Source organism: Myotis yumanensis, unplaced genomic scaffold (genome assembly GCF_028538775.1).
Source record: "Myotis yumanensis isolate MYYU_CA2020_CCGP unplaced genomic scaffold, mMyoYum1.0.hap1 SCAF_12, whole genome shotgun sequence".
Lineage (NCBI taxonomy): Eukaryota > Metazoa > Chordata > Mammalia > Chiroptera > Vespertilionidae > Myotis > Myotis yumanensis.
The window spans coordinates 58,283,008-58,307,260 of NW_027223763.1; the positions used below are offsets into that span (position 1 = coordinate 58,283,008).

The 24,253-nt window shown below is 39.5% G+C and overlaps 1 protein-coding gene across 2 annotated transcripts in view; it reads left to right on the plus strand.

Annotated features, from left to right (window-relative positions):
- CNTLN (centlein) overlaps nt 1-23,821 on the plus strand; it is a 253,134-nt gene extending 229,313 nt beyond the window's left edge. For both annotated transcript variants that reach the window (XM_070431720.1, XM_070431721.1), the window contains exons 24-26: nt 7,980-8,165; nt 11,798-11,875; nt 22,576-23,821. In XM_070431720.1, coding sequence (XP_070287821.1) covers nt 7,980-8,165; nt 11,798-11,875; nt 22,576-22,677 — 366 coding nt within the window. In that variant the 3' untranslated portion in view covers nt 22,678-23,821. The remainder of the gene's footprint in view (nt 1-7,979; nt 8,166-11,797; nt 11,876-22,575) is intronic.
- Nucleotides 23,822-24,253: the final 432 nt, after the last annotated feature.

Genomic DNA, 24,253 nt, shown 5'->3' on the forward strand with positions numbered 1-24,253 from the left:
TTGTGGGAGTTGACTGGGCTGATCAGGGGAAGGCACCAGCCCCATCACGCTGCTGCTGCAGCCACTGCCAGTCACCACAGCCACCAAGGTGTTTTTATCAACACGGACTCCCGTCCTTTCACCATGAAAAAATGACAACTTTCTTTAGGCATTTTCAAGATGTGTCTTTCATATAATAATAATTTCTTTATTATTTTTTTTTTATCCTCACCTGAGGATATGTTTCCATTGATTTTTAGAGAATGTGGAAGAGAAAGGGAAAGACAGAGAGAAACATCAAAGTGAGAGGAACACTTTGATAGGTTGCCTCCGGCATGAGCCCTCACCTGGGCCCTGGCCAGGGAGGAGCCTGCAACCTAGGTACATGCCCTTGGTCAGAATTGAACCCAGACGCTGCCATCGGCAGGCCAAGGCATTATCCACTGAGCCAAACCGGCTAGGGCAGGATATGGCATTTCTTAGCCCTCCAGCAGCGGACCTTCGTTTTTTTCGCCAGGATTGTGGTGAAAAACCCTAGATCACCTTTTTGGATTCTTATTACCCAAGTTACTAAGAATATTACCAGTGGCATACAGGGAGCTTAACCAATGAGCAGTCAGAAAAGGTGTTTCCTCTGTAGTTCACACCAATCGCCGGCTTGCCCATTCCCCCACCCCCCGCCCAGGCCTGACGCCTCTGACCTAGGCTTCAGGCCTGGGCAGGGGACCCCTATATCCCCCGGATCACTGGCTCCGCCCCCCACCCAGGCCTGATGCCTCTGGCCCAGGCGTCAGGCCTGGGCAGGGGACCCCCAGGCCTGATGCCTCGGCCAGAGGCATCGACCCCCATCACCCTTCGATCGCAGGATCGACCCCTTGCCCAGGCCTGACGCCTGGGTCAGAGGCATCAGGCCTGGGCAGGGGACCCCCAGACCCCTCCTATTGCCAGCTCCGCCCCCCCCCAGATCCCTCCAATTGACGGCTCCACCCCCCGCCCAGGCCTGACACCTCTGGCCAGGCTTCAGACCTGGGCAGGGAACCACTATCTCCCCGCTGATCACCAGCTCCGTCCTCGCCCAGGCCTGACGCAGAGGCGTCAGGCCTGGGCAAGGGACCCCCCATATACCCCCATCACTGGCTCCACCCCCCTGCCCAGGCCTGACGCCTCTGCCAGAGGTGTCAGGCCTGGGCAGGAGACCCCCATCTCCCCCCGATCACCGGCTTCTGGGGCTTCTGGGGCTGGCCTGCAGCCCAGCATAGCGGCTCATGCTGGAAGCTGCGCTGTCCAGTCCTGCCTGCAGTATGCAAATTAGCCGCCATCTTTGTTGGTGGTTAATTTGCATATTGCACTGATTAGCCAATGGGAAGTGTAGCGAAGGTACGGTCAATTACCATGTTTATTATTATTAGATAGGATATTGATCTTTCATTAATAATGTGTTTGTGGGAACTATGCATTTCTTTAAACTTTTCTGCACATTTGAAATTTTTCACAATAATTCAAGAAAAATGCACTTTGGAGAATTTTGACTTGATTATAAAGGGGTAAAATCATCTCTCCCATTCTCTCCCTTGGAATTATACAAAAGATAAGGAGAATTAGAAACAAAAATTCAACTTCTTTTTACGGCAAACGTAGGTCAACTAAAACTCTGTATTTTGAAATACATGGAAGAGTAGCCAAAACCAAGTAAGATTGAAGATATGCAAAAGGAAATAGAAATAAGACACCAGGGGAAGAATACTTAGGTGCTGCAGACCTTTGAAAGACCAAGCAAAAATAGTTTTCTAAGATGCTCACATGAGGTACAGACCTTAAATCCTGTGCTTGCAACAGTAGAATGATCTATGGTTCGTGTTGGGAGCTTCCTAGAAGTGGTTTATTTTCAAGGAGACGAAAAGGCAGGGCTTAAGGAGGAATTACAAAGACAAGGCAAATCTGTAGGAGGCTTCTTTTTTCATAGCAGCCAAGAAAAGAGAGTCCTTACATTATAAAACAAACCATAACAAAAATGACCTCGCTAATAGAATTTATCAGAAAACAATTAAATTCAGGTGTAAAATTTCATCAGCTTGGAACACAGCACATACCCCTATGCCACATAACTTTCCTCAAACAGATGATCTAGGAAACACTTTTCTTCTTCAAAACTGAGTCCTGGAAAATGAAGCTACATAGTTTCTATAAAAAGATTAAATTAGAGTATGAATGGAGGAAATAAACAGGAAAAGTGAATGGCAGGAAAAGAAGTTTCACCACTGATAAGGTGCCATAAAGCATATTCATACTTAGTATAAATTACAAATATTAATGAAATAATTTCCTCTTAAAAGTACATGTTGCCCTAACCGGTTTGCCTCAGTGGATAGAGCATCGGCCTGCGGACTGAAGGGTCTCAGATTCAATTCCGGTCAAGGGCATGTACCTTGGTTGCAGGCACATCCCCTGTAGGGGTGTGCAGGAGGCAGCTGATTGATGTTTCTCTCTCATCGATGTTTCAAACTCTATCCCTTTCCCTTCCTCTCTGTAAAAAATCAATAAAATATATATTTTTTAAAAGTACATGATTAAGGTGGAAATAAATGCAGAATTTAGGTTAAAGATGGTGAGACATAGGAACAGATGAAAGCAAGTTAGCAGAAAAAGAACTAAGAGAAAATAAAATTATCTCAGAAAAAAATATATATTGCTGATTTCATATATCTTCTATATACATAAAAGCATAATATGCAAATTGACCAGATGGCAGAATGACTGGTTGGCTATGATGTGCACTGACCACCAGGGAGCAGACGCTCAATGCAGGAGCTGCCCCCAGCCTGCAGGCCCCGATCACCCAATGGGGAATGGGGAACCGGGGGTGGGTGGTGGTGGACACAAGCTACACCAGGGCCCTGATCACCCAAGTGGACAGGCAGCAGCATGGCGGGGGGCCAGGCTGGCTGCTGGCAGCTGGGGAAGATTGGCCCTGATTGCAGGCCAGACTAGGGACCCTCCCCATGCATGAATTTCGTGTGCCAGGCCTCTAGTATGTATATAAATATGTTGAAATTATTGTATTTAATTAAAAGAAAAACAAATTACAGACCCACAAAACAATATGAATGAATCTCTAAAACATCAGAAAAAAAGAAGTCAGACATAAAAGAATATGTAGTATATCATTCCATTTATATGTTATCTAGAACAAGCACAATTAATATAAGATGATGTAAAACAGAACAGTTGCTGTCTATGTGGGGGAGGAATTGCCTGGGAAAGGGTACCAGGGAAATTTCTGGAGTGTGAAGATGTTCTGTATCTTGCCTAGGATGGTGGCTACATAGATGCAGACAATTGTCAAAGCTTGTAAAACTAAATACTTAAATGTGCGATAGATACTGAGCCAAATTCAGATAATTGCACCCCATCAATAAAGAGCAGATAAATTTAGTCTCATGAAAACTACTACAGAGGATGGAAAGAGAAAGATCCTTCCAAATTTTTTGAAGATTACACAAAATTAAAACCAATAAATCTCATGTTAGTGTAGAAATACTGGATAAAATATTAGCAAATAGAATTCAGCAGCACAATAAAAGATAACATATTACAGCAAGTGGAGTTTATTCCAGAAATGCAAGGATAATTCAGTACTAAGATAATTATTAATATTCATGTTAATAGATTTATGATGAAAAACGCATGTTTTTATGGATCCTAAATGGATTTAAGACAATTTGATATTCATTTTTTATAAGAAATAAAAGTAAAATGAGTAGGTAACTACATTAAGCTATATTGTATATATTAATATATTAAAATACATTTCTTCATATATTAAAATAAGGCTCTCATCTCAAAAGCATTTCCTAGAAAGTAGACAGACTCAATTAAAATCAGGAACAAGTTAAGTATGGCCAATAATATTACTATATAATATTATTCAGGAAGAGCTTAATACGCGATACAATAAGAAAAGTAAGGAATACAAGGTATAAACTTTGGAAAGAGATAATATTATCAATGTTTGCTGATATTACTCAGTTTCTAGAAATTTCAATTCAGTAAGCTAAATATATATTAACAGTCTTTATATGTACAACAATAATCATGATTAGAAGCACCTCCCCAAAAAGTAAAACGCCTAGAAATAAATTAGAACTAGAAAGAAAAAAACTAAAAATGATCCTCAGAAACAAAAAAAAACAACTGGAAGAGAATACCATGGTCTTTCATTAGGAAGAATGAACATCCTAAAATGTTAACATGATCCAAATAAAATTTAACATGATTCAAATAAAATTGCCAATAATAATTTTTAGGAGGATATAATTTAGACAAGCTGAACCAAATTTTATGTGGAAAACCAAACATGCAAAAATTACCAAGAAAATAATCTTTAAAAGGAGGGTAATAGGAGGGTGACAGCCCCACCAGATGTTAACATTTATTATAAAGCCTCACTAGTTGAAATCTATTATACTAGAGGCCCGGTGCACAAAAATTTGTGCACTCGGGGGGGGGGGGGGGCGGTCCCCCAGCCCGGCCTGTGCCCTCTCGCAGTCTGGGACCCCTCAGGAGATAACGAGCTGCTGGCTTAGGCCTGCTCCCGGGTGGCAGAGGGCAGGCCCAATCCCTAGGTGCAGCCCCTGGTCAGGCTCAGAGCAGGGCCGATTGGGGAGTTGGGGTGCCGCCCCCTGTCATGCACAGAGCAGGGCGGATCGGGAGGTTGCAATGCCACCCTCAGACATGCTCAGGGTAGGGCCGATTGGGGGGTTGGGGCATCGTCCCCTGTCACACTCAAGGCAGGGTCGATGTGGAGGTTGCGGCGCCACTCCCTGTCTCTCACAGAGCAGGGCCAATCAGGGGGTTGGGGCGCTGCCCCCTGTCACTCACAGAGCAGGGCCGATCAGGGGGTTGGGGCGCTGCCCCCTGTCACTCACAGAGCAGGGCCCATCAGAGGGGTTGGGGAGCTCCCCCCTGTCACGCACAGAGCAGCGCACATCAGGGGGTTGAGGAGCTCCCCCGTGTCATGCACAGGGCAGGGCCGATCAGGGGGTTGAAGAACTCCCCCCTGTCACTCACAGAGTAGGGCCAATAAGGGAGTTGGGGCACCGCCCCGCCACACACAGAGCAGGGCAGATCAGGGGGTTGGGGCACTGCACCCTGTCACACTCAGGGCAGGGCCAATGGGGAGGTTATGGCTCTACCCTGTCACACACAGAGCAAGGCCCATGGAGAGGGGTTGGGGCGCCACCCTCTATCACCCACAGAGCAGGGCCGATCAGGGGGTTAGGCGCCGCCACTGTCACACTCAGGGCAGGGCCAATGGAGAGGTTATGGCTCTATCCTGTCACACACAGAGCAGGGCCCATGGCGGGGGTTGGGGGAGGGGGGGTGGGGCACCGCACCCTGTCACACACAGAGCAGGGCCGATTAGGGGGTTGGGGCGCCACACCCTGTCACACACACAGCCGCAGGGCAATCAGGGGATTGGGGAGCTCCCCCATATCAGGCACAAAGCAGGGCTGATCAGGGGGTTGGGGCGCCTTCCCCTGTCACGAACAGAGCAGGGCAGATAGGGAGGTTGTGGCCCTGCCCCTTGTCACACACAGAGCCGCAGGGCGATCAGGGGGTTTGGGCGCTGCCCCCTGTCATGCTGATCCCGGTGCCAGGAGGCCTCGCTGCTCCGCTGATCCCGGTGCCAGGAGGCATATTACCCTTTTACTATATAGAATAGAGGCCTGGTGCATGGGTGGGGGCCGGCTGGTTTGCCCTGAAGGGTGTCCTGGATCAGGGTGGGGGTCCCCAGTGGGGTGCCTGGCCAGTCTGGCTGAGGGGCTGAGGGCCGTTTTCAGGCTGGCAGGTGACTGAAGCTCCCAACCGCTCCTTTTTTTTCTTTCTTTTTTTATTCTGGGCCAGCTTTAGCTCTGAGGCCTCGCTGCTGAAAACATTGATACAATGTTTCGGTCCGGCTGGCTGAAGCCCAGCTGACTGAAAGCCAGTTTCTGGGGTTTTGTTTAGCTTCTATATTTGCAACATAGTTGCTTAGAGTTGCAGCTGAGAGGCCGGCAATTTAGGTGGGGAAGTTGGAGTCTGCCATCACTGGAGCAAGCAAGCCTCCCTGCTCGCTTCAGTGCATGTCTGCCGGCCGCCATCTTGGCTGACAGTTAATTTGCATAAGGATATGCTGATTAGCCAATGGGAAGGGTAGCGGTTGTACACTAATTACCATGTTTCTCTTTTATTAGTGTAGATAGCTTCACTAATAAAAAGAGAGATGGAATGGAATAGAAAGTCCAGAAACTGGCCTAGACATACATGAGATCAGTTAGGGAAGGATGGACCTTTTACTAGCTGATGGTGGGACTACTGAGTTTGAGTTTATGTAATAATTTCCTAAATGATTATTAATAGATAAAAGTATTAAAACTGAAAAATAAATTCTTAAAGGTAGCAGAAAAAAGCATGGCTAGAAAATGTGTTTATATCTCATTATGGATGATGATTTTTAAAGTATCACACTAATTTCAAAAATAAGAAAGGGATAAGGTTCATTGAGTCCATAAAAAATTAAAAATATTTTTTATTTGCCTGGCCGGAGTGTCTCAGTGATTGAGCTTCGATCTATGAACCAGAAGGTCATGGTTGGATTCCCAGTCAGGGCACATGCCCAGGTTGCAAGCTCAATCCCCAATGTGGGGAGTGCAGGAGACAGCCTATCAATCAATGATTCTCTCTCATCATTGATGTTTCTATCTCTCCCTCTCCCTTCCTTTCTGAAATCAATAAAATAAAAATATTTCCTTTTGCACAAAACATTATAATTACTGTCAAAAGAAAAATACAAAATATAAAAAATGTAGATATATACAACAGATATATGTATAATATGTATAATATTATACAAATAAAGAATATATAAAGAACTCTTATAAATCACTAAAAAAAAGAAAAAGTGACGAAGAAAGATAATTATCTCTTAAGGCTTATGCTCAACTTTGTTTTTAATAAGAGAAATGAAACAAAAATACAGTGAAAAAAACAAACTACACTGAAATACCAGATTGGTGTTTTGCTAATGGTATAGAGATAGAAATACTTTCATATAGTCTTTTTGAAGATATTAACATAGTGAATTAAATAATGGCTTTCAAAATTACAGTTATATACACCCTCTGATCGAGTAATTTCATTTCTAGGGAAATATCCTAGGATTGCAAAATGTATATATGAGCACCATTATTTATTGCAATATTGCTTGAACTTGCAAAAAAATTGAAAATATCCCAAACTTCTAGCTAGTCTGCTCTCAACTCACAAACCTAGGTGGGTCTCTGTTCACTCAGGTTAAGGGCTGTCTTTTTCTTATGCACACATAGGCATGGCATGAGCTAGCATTTATTTCTCAAAGGGGGAACTTAAAGACTCTTGTGAAGTAATCCCACAATTTTTATGATTTTTTAAATCCTGTATTGTTTTGCCCATACGTAACTTAATTGCACTTTTACCCAACTTGTCTTTATCAAGTTCTTCCAAAGCATTTTTAATCCAGTTTTAATAAAATAGAAACAACTCTTTCTGCAGGCATAATTCATCAGTTTGTATAATAATTAAATGAATTATGTAACTAAACTGTTACAACTAATATACCCACGTTCAGAAATAAATAGAACTGACTCTTGGCATCGGCTCATTTGGGAGCAGTGGTGCTCTGGCATCCCGGAGAGTAGCCTGTCTGCTGAGTGCTCACTAGCCGGGAGAGCAGTTGGTGAATCTGAAAGAGGGGTTGGGGAGCTTGGGTTAACCCAGCAAGTTGGTTAAATGGTCATTTAAGAGAGCTTTTACTGCATACTGACAATAAATAAAGAACAATCCATTATGTTCCAAAATAAATAAAATCAGAGTGATCCTAATAAAAAAAAGATTTGCTAGTATCTTCACATTTTTATGTTATGAGAGCTCTATCTTCATTTATTACTTCCATATGAGCCTGCATTCTTTCCAATATGTTACAGGCTTTGGTCAAAGAGTTACAAGTTGATGTCCATACAATAAGGCGACAAATCAGAGAGCTTAAAAGAATGCAGAGAAAGAAGGATGCTCATAAAACCTCAACTCATAAAGCCCAGACCTTGGCAGCTTCTATCCTCAACATTTCACCATCAGATCTAGAGGAAATATTGGACACAGAAGATGAAGTGGTAAGATCACTTAAACATTTATTAATAAAGGGCCTTTGCACATTGAATTTAAGCACATATCTTTATTTTCAAATTCTTAGAATTTATCTTTAAGATAATATTTATGAAGGTAAGATTATTAATGCACCTTGCCAAAACCGGTTTGGCTCAGTGGATAGAGCGTCGGCCTGCGGACTGAAAGGTCCCAGGTTCGATTCCAGTCAAGGGCATGTACGTGGGTTGCGGGCACATCCCCAGTAGGAGATGTGCAGGAGGCAGCCGATCGATGTTTCTCTCTCATCGATGTTTCTGGCTCTCTATCTCTCTCCCTTCCTCTCTGTAAAAAATCAATAAAATATATTTTAAAAAAAAAAAGATTATTAATGCACCAATGAAAGATACATCAAGAGTATTAACCAACTTAAAAACCTTTAGAGAAATTTAACTGTAATATGGGAAAAAGCAAGTACATATAACCTCTAGAACTGCTTGTTTGTTATTCAGTCAGTTATCCTTTCCTATCTGTTTTCTTTGACGTAATTAATCATATATCCTGTAAGCTAGTATTTTTAGTTAAGCCAATTTGAATGGATTTAGTGTAGCAGGGTCACCATAGATTTGGGGATTCCTTCCTCCTGTGTGAGATTGGAAAAAGTAATAAATCTAGTGGCTTTCTTAGCTAAATTTAATTTTTGTTGACAAAGTTAAAAATATATTTATTCCTTTAAATCAGGTAAAATATTCCTGTCCAAGTGAATTTATGTGCATGTAAGTATAGGTCTTCAGTGGCATCTCTGTACCTCATGGGAAAGGCACTGCACTTTTGACATAGTTGTTATCTCATAAACAGCAGAATCCCATCCTGTACACCAAGGGTGGGGAGCGTCCAGCCCTGTGGGCCCTATAAGGCCTGAGAAATCCTTTGGCCTGGTGCTGCCAAAGCATTAGGAGTGAGTTCATTAAATGTTTGACCAAAAATAGCAGGCTAATTTTTAAGCTGATAATTTTGTATGGCCCACAAATGATGCTATAAATACCCACATGGCCCTTGCAGGAAAAAGGTTCCCACCCCTGCTGTATACGATCTGTGAAACCTGTGGAGGATACTCAACCCCATTCCACTGTTAAGTCCCTGAAATTTAATACCTTAATATTCAATTTTTCATTGTTTGGAAAGATTAAAGAGATGACAGCACCAGCAGCTTCCCAATAAATATTTGCTCAGTGAATAAAGAAAATGTTAGATTGACATGTTTGTGTGAGAACATCCTCCAGTCCTCCATCAGCTTCTCAAAGGGCTTCTAGAGTAGAGAAGAGCTACAACTTGCAAAGGATATTTTGTTTATTTGGTGTTTTGTTTTTTTGCTTACTAAATATTCAAAAATGTTTATTTTAAATTTTGAGATAATTTAAATAAAACATGAACACATTTCTGTGGCATTCCACCCATTATAATAGAGGGAATGGCTCCTCAGTTTAGTTCAGCTAATATTTAGTGAATAGCCATCTGTGCCAAGTATTCTGCTAATTTTTTTTTTTTTTTTTTTTTTTGCTGGCTAGTTATTTATTTATTTGCTTTACATATTATCTTTTTAAAAACTTATCTTTATTGTTAAAGGTAATAGAGATGTCCTCCTTTTTCCCCCCATTGATCCCCTCCACCCAGCTCCCGCCCCCTCCTGAATCATTATCTTTCCATAGTTATGCATATATGCATATAAGTTCTTTGGTTACTCTCCGCCTGCCCTGCCCCTCTGAAATTCGTCTGCCAAGAATTCTTAGAAAAGTGGTCAGAGGAATCCTGCAGAGATTATTTTCATCCTGTGGGTGAGTAGGAAAGTGAATTATCAGTTTCCTCTTTTCATCACTTATCCACACTGTCCATAGCTTTCTACTGAATATTGAACTTTGAAGTATAGAGCATTATAAGAGACTAGTAGCCCTGCGCACGAATCCGTGCACCAGTAGCTTGCCAGTAGCTCGCTGCCACCCTCTAGTAGCTCTCCGCCTGCTACCCCCGCCCTCCTGTAGCTCCCCCCTCTCCCCCCGCCACCCCTCATAGCCTGTTGCCCTGCCCCCTCCTGTAGCTCTCTGCTACCTGCTTGTAGCTCTCTGCCCCACCCTCCTGCTGATCCGTGATCCAGTCATTACACGGTCAGTCGTTACACTTCACAGTGTAATGACCATTTGCATATTACATCTTTATTATATAGGATAGTATCAAATATAAGACATGCAGGAAATAATGCTACCTGTAGCAAGAGTATGAAATATATCTTATTATAGACTTAATTAAAAATTTGTTGATTCATAATGAGAAAGCTAACAAAAATTAAGTTTAAGGCCTCCACTCTTGCCTAAGGGTTTTAAAACAAGCAGATTTAGCAAAATCCCTAGTGTGTGTATGTGTGTTTGTGTGTGCATGTGTGAACACAGATACATATTTTTGAAGACGGGCCCCCCCTGCCCCTGCCTTCGTGTGGTCTCAAACGATGCCCTCTCTGGGCTTACAAGTTAGAAAAAAACATCCCTTCTGATTGGACAAATAAAAAAGGATCACTTTATGGTCCCAAAGAATAAATGACACCCTCCTGTAAAGAGTTGGCTCCCCTGCCTCTGGGCAGATGCAGTCTGGAGCCAGAGGACACAGCACTGCAGTGTGCATCTCACACAAGCTTGGGTGGAAGTCCTGCAGAAAGCAAAAGGACTAGTAAAAACACACTGTTCTGAGAAGGATCGGTACATATCAATGTATTTACTAGACATAACTATAGATCAGAGCCTGTTTAGACTGATCCCTGAATCTTTCAGAGGTCTGAAGGGTTGACTGAATTACCCAACCAAGCAGAGTTCAAACCACCTAACATATTCCTTAAGCTATACATCAAACCCTAGTAAATTCATGTAAAAAATTGAGATAACCTATGTGAAGTGTCTAGCCTGATACCTGGCATACAGTAAATTTTAACAAATGCTAGCTTCCAAATCCCTTCCCCTTTTGAAAAGTCCATTTTTTAAAAAAAATGAATTACGAGTTTAGTAAATAATCAACTGCATATGTGAATATATTATACTTTTAGGAATATTTAACTTGATTATTGATAGATTAAAAATACTTAGTGACTTGCAGTACAAAGTTGGAGTGTCGGTTCCTGGCCTATCAGTGAGTTATTGGATATTTTAAATAAACAAGCCTACACCAGAGCCATGCCATATTATATTTTGATTGTAATTGTAACAATTACTCTTTAGTTATCTATTGAAAAGTCAGATTTTTTAATGTTATCTTATGAGGGTCACTTGTAAATAAATGATTCTTTTATACAGCTGCATCTTATTTTTCATTTTATTTTAATTGCTTTCACCTCCACCTCTGTCCCTACCTTGAGCTCCACTGTGAAAACAGAAGAAAAAAAATTCCTGACTTATATTTTCAATATAGAATTACAGCTTTATCTTCCATATGTATGTTAATATTTAGAAATTAAATATTAAAGAGCATGGATTTGAATATTCTCTACTTTTGAAAGACCAGGCTACTCTTTGTTGAATCCAGTTTTACTGATATCTCTCTAGATTTATTTAATATTTAATAGTATGAGCAACTTCATTTATATACAGTTAACACCAGTGTTTTTACTTTCCTCCTCTAGGAACTCAAAAGGACAAAGATAGATGCTGAAAATGACAGGGAGTGGATGTTGTATATTCAGAAACTTCTTGAAGGACAGGTATTTCATTTTCTACTTCATAGATGAAAACTAGATAAGAATTCTAAACCTTGTATTTTTACTAGGTGCCTAACTTTTTGCTTATGCATTATTTGCTTCCGTTAGGTATAGAAGTATTCCAATAGGTAGACCAGAAGTTAACTCTCTATTTGTACTCCTGGACTTAACAAATGAAGTAGATGCCTTGGGAAACAGCCAACATGGATCTTAGCAAATGCATTAATTAAATTATTGAGTCAACCTCTATGCTTCCTAGACTGAAAAGGATCCATTCTCTCAGCCCTCTTAGGAAAAGAGATTTTTTATTATGTGTCTTTAAAGTTAGTGGTTATGTGGACACCTGAGGAGTTCATGGGTTTCAGTGACCTTTTACTATGGACCTGTTTCCAGTCAATTCATGTTTTCCTCACAGCCAGACAGCTGTTTATTACTGTGTCTTCCTGCATTCCCTACAATATTTTCTACTGAGACCTCGAGCAGCTTGTTAGTGGGAAGTAAATATTGATTTGGCATCCTGTCAATGCAGAAAGAATGAAAAAATTTCCACCAGAGGCCCCTCAAACATTTTCCTATCGACATTTTCTGGGCCGCGTGGAAAGCTGCATAGAGGATGACAAGGCCAAGGCGAGTGGAAGTCCCGGAGGGGTCTATTGAGACTGCTGCTGTGACCTGTGTGATACTTTTTCCTCCCTTTCAAGTATTTTTTAATACACATATAGTCTGCTGGGAGGCGCCCCTCTTGTAAGTGATCAAGGGCAGTTTATTGGCAGGTGAGAGCCTTGCTTTTCTAGTCAGAGCCAGCTTTTGTTTCCACATCACTGACAGCATGTAATGTATTCTAAAACTTTTTCATTATAGTTTTTTTGTTGTTGCTCAACCTAATTGTTTATTTTAAAAATGAACTGGAATAAAAAGCAGCTAAAACATATTTCTCAAAATAGAAAAAAGTATTGTCCTGTGAGTTTGGGAAAGTTGTAAATGTTTCTGTATGAAGATTAAAAATAAAGGCTGATATTAAATGAAACTTATTTTACATTTATATTAACAAATGGAGTTGTCTATGCTTTAGAAAAAGCCAAGAGTAAGTAAAGAATATCTGAACTATTCATATTTTTAGTATCAGTTTTATATATTTTGAAACTGTATTCAATAGTAAAAGAAGGTGATTGGCAATCTTTTTCTTAAAGTTATTTAAGTGCAGGCGTGCAAGTACTAAACATAGCTTTCTACTGTGACACTTGGTTTTGAGAAGAAATACCATTTGTTAATCATATCACATGCCCAGCACCAGCACCCAGCCCAGTGCCTGGCAGATCAAAGGAGTTCAGTAATGATTCTTATGGTCTGGTGTGGGTTTTTTTTCAGCTGAAAATAATAAAAACAAACTTTTTAATGATTTTTAATGCTCAACTTGTAAAAATGACCCTTCAGTATGGAAATTTTTATCATCATTTTTGAACATAAAAAAAAAATCCATATGTATAAATCTTTATTACATTTTAAAAAAGCTATATTGACACCAGGCCTGGGGTTTTTTGACTCACACATGGAGATGTACACACACACACATTCTGTGTATCTGGATGTATGCTTATTCTGGCCAGTTAGTGTAAAAAATCCCTTTAAAAATGGCATTGGACTGCTTAATACTGTAGTTTGATATAGTGCCTTTTTGTGCCACTGAGCCTGGACTCTGGAATGTAATTGCCTGGCAGTATTGATTTAATTGCCCAGGTTTATTTGTGGACTCCTAATTATTGACTGAGGTAAATTTAATTGAGCAGCCTTTATGAACACTGGGAAACCGCTGCTGTTGCTGCTACACGTAATGAACTGCAGCGTGTGCCTTTAGATCATTTTTCAAGCTAATTTTATTCCACTGTGACAGCATGATAACATTTAAAAAGTCAAAGACTTTTTATTTTTATTACTGACATAGGTGGTTTTGCTGATGTCTTTGAATTTTGTGAGAAAAAAATAGAAACTTCATTGGTTGCACTTGAATGTCACTTTATTCTAATTATGCCCAAGAGAAAAATCTATAAAATGGAAAACATCTCTTTTTTTTTCTAGCCTACTTTTCTTCTCTCTCAATTCCAGCAATTACATTTGTCCTGAATTTTAGAAAAGGTTTTCTTTATTCACCAGTTTTTTAGAGTCTCAGTGATACTCACGGGATTGTGTGGGCAAAACGTAGATACGTTCATTCATACAATTTATTTTATGATATACAGCTTCCTGTATCTGAGGTTACATGATCTTTAAGCTGTAGGACAATTGTGTACATTCCCTAAAATAAATACTAAATAATTCAGTGTTGGTATTTGATTATTAAAATATTTGGAAAATAAAATTATAGAAAAACTTTTTTTTTATGACCTTCCTCTGGGTTGGCCGCTATATGTCAGCGATTTTCAACAGGTTTGCCGCAAGATTTTATAAAACATGCAATACTTGACTATTTATTGAGGGGCACTGAGCTCTTTTCCCTTAGATTATCAAATGGAAAAATGACCACAGCCAACACAATAGCCCTTCAGTGTGAATGCCCCGTTTTGAACCATAAATATATAGGTCATATAATAGAGTTGCATCTTATTGGTCATGTTGCATAATAAGGTTGCATCTGATTTGTTAATTTTTGGTACCAGAAATCCTTATATAAAAGTATAGGCACATGATTTTTTTTAAAAGTCACTTTGGAGCAAAAAAGATAATTACTCTTTTTTTTTTTTTTGGTAAATCAATGAAAATTATACCTATTTTTGGTGCGATTGGTAAAAAATATATTTTTTGGTGTGCCCCAGAATTTTAGTAATTAGTTCATGTGTCCCATGAGATGAAAAAGGTTGAAAATTGCTGGATTCTGTAATAGAATTCTGAGATCATAGGAGCTGATCTGGTCTGTGGTTTTCTCTTTTGTGTAAGGGTTAAGCCACAGAATTGTTTCCTGTTAAATAAACTTCTCTGCATTCATTTGTTGAAAATTTATATTGATAAAATATTAACCACAAAATAAAAAGCTGTTCTGCCATGTGGCAATATGGGACTACACAATAATAATACCTACTGCTACTGTTAGCCAAAAGTACATGAGAACTAAAAGGTCTAAAACCTTAACATGCCTATATTTAATACAGAATGCAAATATATGTCTTCATTATTTCAAGTGCTTCTGATGCAGTTGATACTTTTAGATATTTGATCTTTATCAGCACCTACCCTTTATTCCCACAGATTTCTAATAAGAATCACACTGAAAAAATATTTCTAATACCTACTTGTACTTTTTTATGGCATAACTGCCTTATTATTTCTTTTGTTTTCTTTGTAACTCTTTTAGGTTCTTTTTTTAAAAAAATAAATCTTTATTGTTCAGATTATTACAGATGTTCCTCTTTCCCCCCCCCCCCCATTGCTCCCCTCCACCCAGTTCCCACCCTACCCCATGCCCGTACTCCCCACCCCTCCCCACTGTCCTCGTCCATAGGTGTAAGATTTTTGTCCAGTCCCTTCCTACACTTCTCATACCCTTCCCCCTGAGAATTGTCAGTCCACTCCCTTCCTATGCCCCTAATTCTATTATATTCATGAGTTTATTCTGTTCATCAGATTTTTTATTCACTTGATTTTTAGATTCACTTGTTGATAGATACGTATTTGTTGTCACTTTGTTGTTCATAATTCTTATCTTTACCTTTTTCTTCTTCTTCCTCTTCTTAAAGAACACCTTTTAGCATTTCATATAATACTGGTTTGGTGGTGATGAACTCCTTTAGCTTTTTATCTGATCTTCAATTCTAAATGGTAGCTTTGCTGGGTAGAGTAATCTTGATTGTAGGTTCTTGCTATTCATCACTTTGAATATTTCTTGCCACTCCCTTCTGGCCTGCAAAGTTTCTGTTGAGAAATCAGCTGACAGTCACATGGGTACTCCCTTGTAGGTAACTAACTATTTTTCTCTTCTTGCTTTTAAGATTCTCTCTTTGTCTTTTGCCCTTGGCATTTTAATTGTGATGTGTCTTAGTGTGGTCCCCTTTGGATTCCTCTTGTTTGGGGTTCTCTGTGCTTCCTGGACTTGTAAGTCTATTTTTTTCACCGGGTAGGGAAGGTTTCTGTCATTATTCCTTCAAATAGGTTTTCAATATCTTGCTTTCTCTCTTCTTCTGGCACCCCCATAATTCAGATGTTGGTCTGCTTGAAGTTGTCTCAGAGGCTCCTTACACTATCTTCATATTTTTGGATTCTTTTTTCTTTTTTCTTTTCAGGTTGGCTGTTTTTTCTTCTTTGTATTTCAAATCTTTGCCTTGATTCTTGGGATCCTCTAGTCTGCTGTTGGATCTCTGTATATTATTCTTTATTTCAGTCAGTGTATGCTTAATTTCTGATTGGTCCTTTTTCATATCCTTGAGGTTCTCACTAAATTTCTCGGAGGTTTCTAGAAGATTCTTGAGTAACCTTATAACCGTGGTTTTGAACTCTACATCCAATATTTTGCTTTCATCCATTTTTTTCATTTGTGACTTGTTTCTTTGTCTCCGCATTTTGGCTGCTTCCCTGTGTTGATAGAGTGGCCTTGTGTGGTAGGTGTCCTATAGGGCCCAGTGGCTCAGCCTTCCCAATCACCTGAGGTGGACACTCTTGGTGCACCCCTTTGTGGGCTGGGTGCACAGTCCTGTTGTAGTTAAGCCTTGATTGCTGTTGGTATCACTGGAAGGAATTGACCTCCAGGCCAGTTGGCTGTGAGGACCAGCTGTGTCTACAATGGGAGAACTTCTGTTCTGGAGTTACCCTTATGGGGCAAGACTTGACCCATAAGGGGCTTTGGTGCTCACTGAGTCTGCCCCTTGAGTGTGTCGCTTATGGATGTGAAAAGTTGTAATCTGGTATGGTCTCACATTGACCACTGGGTACACTGGCTCTTGGATCTCCAAGGAGGTGCTAAATTAGCCACTGCCTGAGGCCACCCAGCAGGAGCTACAGAGAGATCTGCAGATTCCTCCTCTTTATTTGGGGTTTGGAAGTGCCCAAATGAGGCCCGGGTGTGAAGCAAGGCCGGTTGCTGTTGCTGAGCCTTGGGCCTTCTTTTGGAAGCTTTGGAGCTCTCTTACCCAGCTGCAGTTAGGATTTATGCTGCAAAAGGACAGGCCATTCATATGCAAAAGCCGCTGCACACAGGTTGGGTGGGGTTGTAAATTGGGTGGGGCGGGGTGTCTGGGAATCACCAGGGTGGAGCAAATAGCAATGGCTGCCAGTCAGCCCTGCATTGGAGAGTTCCCTGCATCCCTGTGATCCGCGCCCCCACACAGGAACAATGATCGCTGTGAGCACCTCTGAGAGAAAGCCGCCCTTGTGTTCCGGCCCAATGCCATACAGTCCAGTTTCTCCCTGTATGACTTTGGGTCCCCAGAGTCTCACCCAGAACTGGATTTCAGAGCAATCGGGAGCTTGTATCTCCCTCCTGATTGAAAGAAACAACAACAGCACACCCAGTTGCCAACCCAATTCACGCGTGCCTCTGCACCTCCACAACTCCGCACCTCCTACCAGTCTCAATGCACTTTTTTCTTTCCTTCTAGTTGTGGAACTTCCACTCAGCCAGCTTTCCCATGGTTTTGGATGATCGATGTTTTGTCTTTTAGTTGTAGTTTTGATGTGGTTGTGAGAGGCAGCAAGTACATGTTTTTACCTATGCCGCCATCTTGGTTCTCCAGCCTTATAATTTCTTTAAACATGTTTTCTTGTATTAATTTCTTTTTTACATTAATATGCCTTTTGAAACTTACAATTTATGGCCAGGCTCAGTGGTTGTGCATTGATCTATGAACCAGGAGGTCACGGTTCAATTCCAGGTCAGGGCACATACCCGGGTTGCGGGCTTGATCCCCTTGTGGGGAATGCAGGAGGCAGCTGATCAATGAGTCTCTCATCATTGATGTTTCTAGCTCTCTCTTCCTCTCCCTTCCTCTCTGGAATCAATAAAAATATATATTTCTTTAAAAAACACCAAAAAAAATCCCAAAAACTTACAATTTATGGCAGAGGACAAAAAGCAAATTAATTACTATAATAGGATGGGCTACCAACCAAATTAGTTTTTTGTTTTGTTTTGTTTTTGTAATTTAGTGAATTGGAAAAGAAACAAAGATAGAAAAACATAGGTCAGGGCAAAACTAGAAAAGCTTTTGGGTAAGAAAAGATGTAATCAAAGTTGTGCTTTAGAAAAATACATGAAATCAGTGCGTAGGATTATTTTGAGGGAGAAGAGACTTGTTTTGTCATTGCCTTGTCTCTGTTATTAGCTAATCCTCTTCTGGATTTCATTCAGCCCATTTTATTTTATTTTATTTTTTAAAATTTTTTATTCATTAAGTTATTGCATATGTGTCCTTATCTCCACATTACCCCACACTACCCCCCATCCCCCCACTCATGCCCTCACCCTCCTGTCATTCAGTCTATTTTAGTTCATCTTGTCCAGCTACATTTTCTTGTGCTGGGATAATATCAAAAATTCTGTCTTTCTGCCTTAAATCGAGAATGTAGAATATAGACTTTTGATTTTTCATTACATATCCTTGTTCCTTTTCAGAGCTTATGAAAGCTGAAGTTTAAAATGGCTGCTTCCCCAGTGCCTTCTCTGCAGAATATGCTTACCTTCTGTAGAATGCCTTGCAATGTTGCAGTGAGAGGGCTTATAAATCTCCTTGGCTTTTATAAAAAAAAAAAAGTAACTTCTAGCCTAAAGGTTTACTGAAAGTTTCTTATTTCAACTCTGAACACATTTACTCTGTTGCTTTCTGTGTTACACTTATGACACATGCACACTCACATTCTACCACTCTGTCTTACACACATAAGCCTACATGCTCAGTCACCCACAGAGATTTCTCAGATTGATCTGAAATAGCAAAAATTTAAAATTCTCCATTTAGAGTGTTGCTGGGATTTTTAAATTTAACGATTTCAAGCCTTATTTTCATGTTTCCTGAAAATAGATGTGGTGTAAAGTTCAAAAGTAAGTTTTATAATATGTGTATTTTACCACTATAAAAAAGTTGGGGACAATATCAAAGTGAAAACAAATTATAGACTTTACCAAAGTTTGAGAATAGCATATGCTGACTTCTCTGTGAGTCTATTTTAGGATACTTAGCTCAAAATTCCATGCCAGATTTAAACTAGAAATTAATTGTTCCTTCTGATAGCATTCTTGGTTATTTTCACAAGTTAAAATTTTTAATTATAAGATAATAGATTATACCCTAGCCATTTAAATGTGTTTAAAATATCTATAATAATAAAAGTGTAATATGCTAATTAGACCAGATGACCTTCTGGACGAAGCTGGGGCTGCAAGGGATGCCCCGGTCCCAGGTGCCAAAGGGAAGCCGGTGCCGGCAGCTGGGGGAAGAAAGGCATACTCTTGCACAAATTTCGTGCATCAGGCCTCTAGTACACATATAAATACATAATGTATATGTGTGTTTTTATATACACTGTGTGTATATCTCTATATATTTATTTATACTAAATTTTTGCACCATTCATTTTACAATACTCAAACTGCATTGGCCTTTCTTAAGTCTCAGAGTCTCACTGAATCATATCTTTTGTAAAAGCAGGTATAATACATAAAATTTAATATAGTCACTTTCAATATGACTCAAACTAGATTAAAGTCAATTCGTATTTTTAAGCAATATCTTTATAATAATAGTTTTCAAACCAAAAACAAGAATGAAAATGGTGAAAATGTTAATCTTATCCCTTAGATTTTTTTTTTTTTTAAATATATTTTATTGATTTTTTACAGAGAGGAAGGGAGAGAGATAGAGAGTTAGAAACATCGATGAGAGAGAAACATCGATCAGCTGCCTCCTGCACATCTCCTACTGGGGATGTGCCCGCAACCCAGGTACATGCCCTTGACCGGAATCGAACCTGGGACCTTTCAGTCCGCAGGCCGACGCTCTATCCACTGAGCCAAACCGGTTTCGGCCTTATCCCTTAGATTTATGTTACCTTTACTTTAATTATTTTCTTTCAGCACAAAAAATTTTAATTTTACATTATTAAGGACTACATTCCAATTAGTGCTGATGCTCTAAGTTATATGACTATGTTCCAGTCATGGTCTTTAGGCTTTGTTATATTTCCCAGGTGGCTCTCAACATATGCAACCATCATTCATATCTTACCTTTATTCAGAAATACCTCTAAATGAAGCCACTATTTGTAAGTGTAAGTGATAAATTTGAGATTGTCAGTGGCTTAGCAGTTGCTAAAGGCAAACATCTGTAGGTGTTTCCATGTAAGAAAAACTGAAAATCTGTGTGAAGTCAGGAGAAATCCCTCCAGTAAAAAAAATCACCTTTTACAACAGGGACAGGCAGACCAACTAGGAAGGCCCACGTCCTTAGCTGAATTTTCAAACTAAGAAATGTCACGTAGTATCAACTCTTTACCTTTCCATTTTTCTTCTGATGCTGAGGAGTTCAAGCTTGTGTAACTCTGCATTGTCATTACTGGGAGTATTGCTTCTCCTTTTTGATGCAAAAGAAAGAAGTCAGGCAGGCTTTCTGGGCTTTGTACTCCCTGGCATGTGCCATTGGAAATGGAACTTGAGGCAGCATAATTGTTGGGAATGGAATGTTAGAGGGAAGGAGGGGTGAAGAGATTAACTAAGAACCAATGGTGGGGAGAGGGGACATCTGTAATACTTTCAACAATAAAGATTATATATATATATATATATTAGGGCAAGTGAGAAAAAAATTTTTGCTGTTGTCCCATCATGTTGCCACTTCAATCCAACTCCAAAATCTCACCAGTACAAGAACGGTTGTGCTTTCTGTATTTGAGGGGGTTCTGAAGAGCCTTAGCCCCTCCAGAGTCATAGGGAGAAAATTCAATTGACTCTAAACTGACTGTATGAACTAAACTCCAAAGTAGTAGAAAGTTCAGATCTTTTGTTTTTAAAACATTTTTCACTTTAAAAATATATGGCAAACAAACAGACCATGTGAGTTTTTAAAGACTATACAAGGCAGGTCATATTTTAAGTATAGTTTTAGTTGTTAATGTACCCAATCTATATTCTTTTTCATTGATTCTAAGATGATATTTCCCCACATTTTTACATTTCTGAAATTGGAATGCATATGCAGTGTGGGTATATTCAAGTGGTAGAGTTTTTCACAGGAAAGGCTGTTTCTTAAAATCAGTGTGTGCCTTTTATATTCAACGGTATCTTAGAACTGAATATACATGATATTTTGGTATCTTATGCTTTCTGTAATGGTAAGTGTCCAGTAAGACCAATGTGTAAAGCTCTGATATAAACTATAGACATAGTCTGTCCTGATAGAGACACAGACTTCCTTAAGGATAAGGCAGTTTATTATAAAGCTAAGAAGGAAGTTAAACTAGAAAGTTATTTAGGATCTGACACAATTCTGTGGCGCAGCTTCAGTCTCTGTTTCTCCTTCAGGACCTATGTAAGGTGGTTTTTGTGCATGCGTGTGTGTGTGTGTGTGTGTGTGTGTGTGTGTTCACACGTGCAAGCATGCGCATGCGGGCACCTGTGTGTGTCCCTGTCTGGACTATTTTCACTGCTGCTGGCCAATCTTTTCTTTTTACCCAGTTCAAATTTGGACAAGAACCATCCTGGTTTGTTTAGCTAACTGTAATCACCTTAGCTGAGCATAGCTGAGCTGAGCATAGCTAAGCAGCTCATACAGAGGGCGTCTTTGCTCAGTGTTGACCAGTGATACTGTCAGTGATCGTCCTAGCACAAAGAAGGGCCTGTTACAACTCTGTAGGGAAGGGATCCGGCATGACAAGCATTCTCATCAGTATATTCAGGAAAAAAACACCTACCTTTCACTGGTTAATCAAGAGGACAACTCCAAGAAATGACTTAATGAACTTACTATTATAAATCTTTTATATGAGACTAGATCGGGGAGAAGGGTAAAAGGAAGTGGTTAGGGCTATAAGGGAGGTACTTGGGGAGCGTTTTAAATTGTATGAGTTGGAGTTCTACAGGCAACCCAGTGAAGCAGGGGGAACAATAAAACTTTACTAGGAAAGTTCTATAAATTATGAAATTTAAAAATATACTCTGCATTTCATAAACTCAGCAGTTTGCAACATGTGTATTACACTTTGATATGCCAAACTTTTCTATAACAACTTAATCAATGGGTATACTTTTGCCATTTTTTTTCCCTCTGAAATTTTATCCTACAACTTAAGATGTTCAGCTCTAACACAGACAAGTGTATTGATAGTTCTCTCTCATTCTTTTATGAGTGATGAACATACAGTACCATTTCTGTGGGCTCTGGGCCCTAGAGATGACTGTAACCTGCTATTGATCAGCTGATTGAAGATAAATGGCTTAGCTGCTTGTATTGCAGATTACATCATTAACATGGTCAGTAAACCATGAATTGTTCAATAAGGCGTTTATCTTTTTTCATTTTACTTCAGCTCTTTTATCATTTTTATTGTAAAAGACAGAATTACCCACACTAACCAGCAAGATCAGTTGAAAAGAGACCCAGTAGGGTACCATACGGGTGCAAAGTTGCAGACAGCCAAGTTCTAATGGTTTAATGATATTTAGTATATTTTTTGAACTGAAGAAAATATAGAGTTTTGATAATCCTTTTTTTCCTGTGTTTCTCTTACAGCTTCCCTTTGCCTCATATTTACTAGAAGCAATACTGGAGAAAATAAATGAAAAAAAGAAACTGGTTGAAGTGTATTTCACAATTATGAAAGATATTAGATGATATTACAATGAAGAACTTTTTTTTCAAATGTGAAAACTTTTTATGTGGTGTGATTAGAAAACATGCATTGCAATCCTGAAACAGTATATACTCTGACTGTCAATATTCAGGTTCAATACCAAAATAGAAGTCTCCAAAACTAATTAATTGCTGAACACACGAGTGAAACTAATTAAGTGCATAGCTATTTAAAAGGAAATGGTGTAGCATTTGATTGTTGAATACAAATATTGCCACAAATCAATGCAGACTTAAAAATGATTTTTCCCTTCATTGTATTAGAAGAAATCAGAACCAGCTTGGCACACTCACATTGGGCTGAACATAAAAACAAAAAGATGTAAACAGAGGATTTAATATGTTAAGGTTTATAAAGAAACTAGACTTTTTACATAAAACTGCTATAAATGGCCTTAAATCATCTAGTGAGCAAAACATTTGTATTGTAAGCAAATATAAAATGAAGCAGCATAACCTAAGGATGAGCATTTAGTGAAATAACTTGTGTGGTCCAACTATATTTGTTCTCAATATTCTGGATCATATAGGAGATACTGTATTTTCTTAGAACTATTTGGCAGAAATAAAAGTATTTTCTCCTTTTCTCTCTCTTTTTAAATATCATATTCTTGGTGTGGTCATATAAATTAGCACGGGACCACAAACCCAGTGTATAAAATTAGGCTAGATCCGACTGTAGTCAACTAGAGTTAAATTCTTAACAGTGGTGCCATCCATGTTTAATTCCTTTAATCCACCAAACTTGTACCTGCCTCCAGTTTCTACCCTTGCTATTCTCTTTCTAGAATACTCTGTACTCAACTTTTCTCATGACTGGCTCCTTCTCTTCCTTCAGGTGCAGGTTCATCTTATGTATTCCTTCAGAGACACATTCCCTGACCACCTTACACTTTAATTTCATGTATAACACAAAACTGTCTACTTTATGTGCTCACTTATTTTGTTATTGTTTCCCCCCACCTTTAGAATAGGACCCATGAGGTTAGGCTGAGGTTGGCAAATCTGGCTTGCCACCTGTTTTTGTGTGGCCTACCAGCTAAAATGATTTTTACATTATCAAATGTTTTTTTAAAGGAGAATAATGTTTTGTAGCATGTGAAAGTTATATGAAATTCAGATTTTAGTGTCCATCAATAAAGTTTTATTGGAACACAGCGATGCTCATTTGTTTACGCATTGTTTATGGCTACTTTCACACTGCAGTAGTGAGGGTGGATCATGGCAGAGGCTGTGTATGGTGCACTCATCACCTTGCACTGCTGCTTGGCACACTGAAGATCACAGTGACACAGTTAGAACTTGACAACACTTCAAGGGCCACAAATACCACAATTCTGTAGCTTTTTAAAATACCAGTGTATATCCATCATGTCAAAACAAGAAAGAGAAAAATATCAGAAGTCACACTTTTAAAAAACATGTTTTTATTAATTTCAGAGAGGAAGGGAGAGGGAGAGAGGAATAGAAACATCAAAGATGAGAGAATCATCAATTGGCTGCCTCCTGCAAGCCCCATACTGGGGATTGAGCCTATGACCTAGGCCTGTGGTCGGCA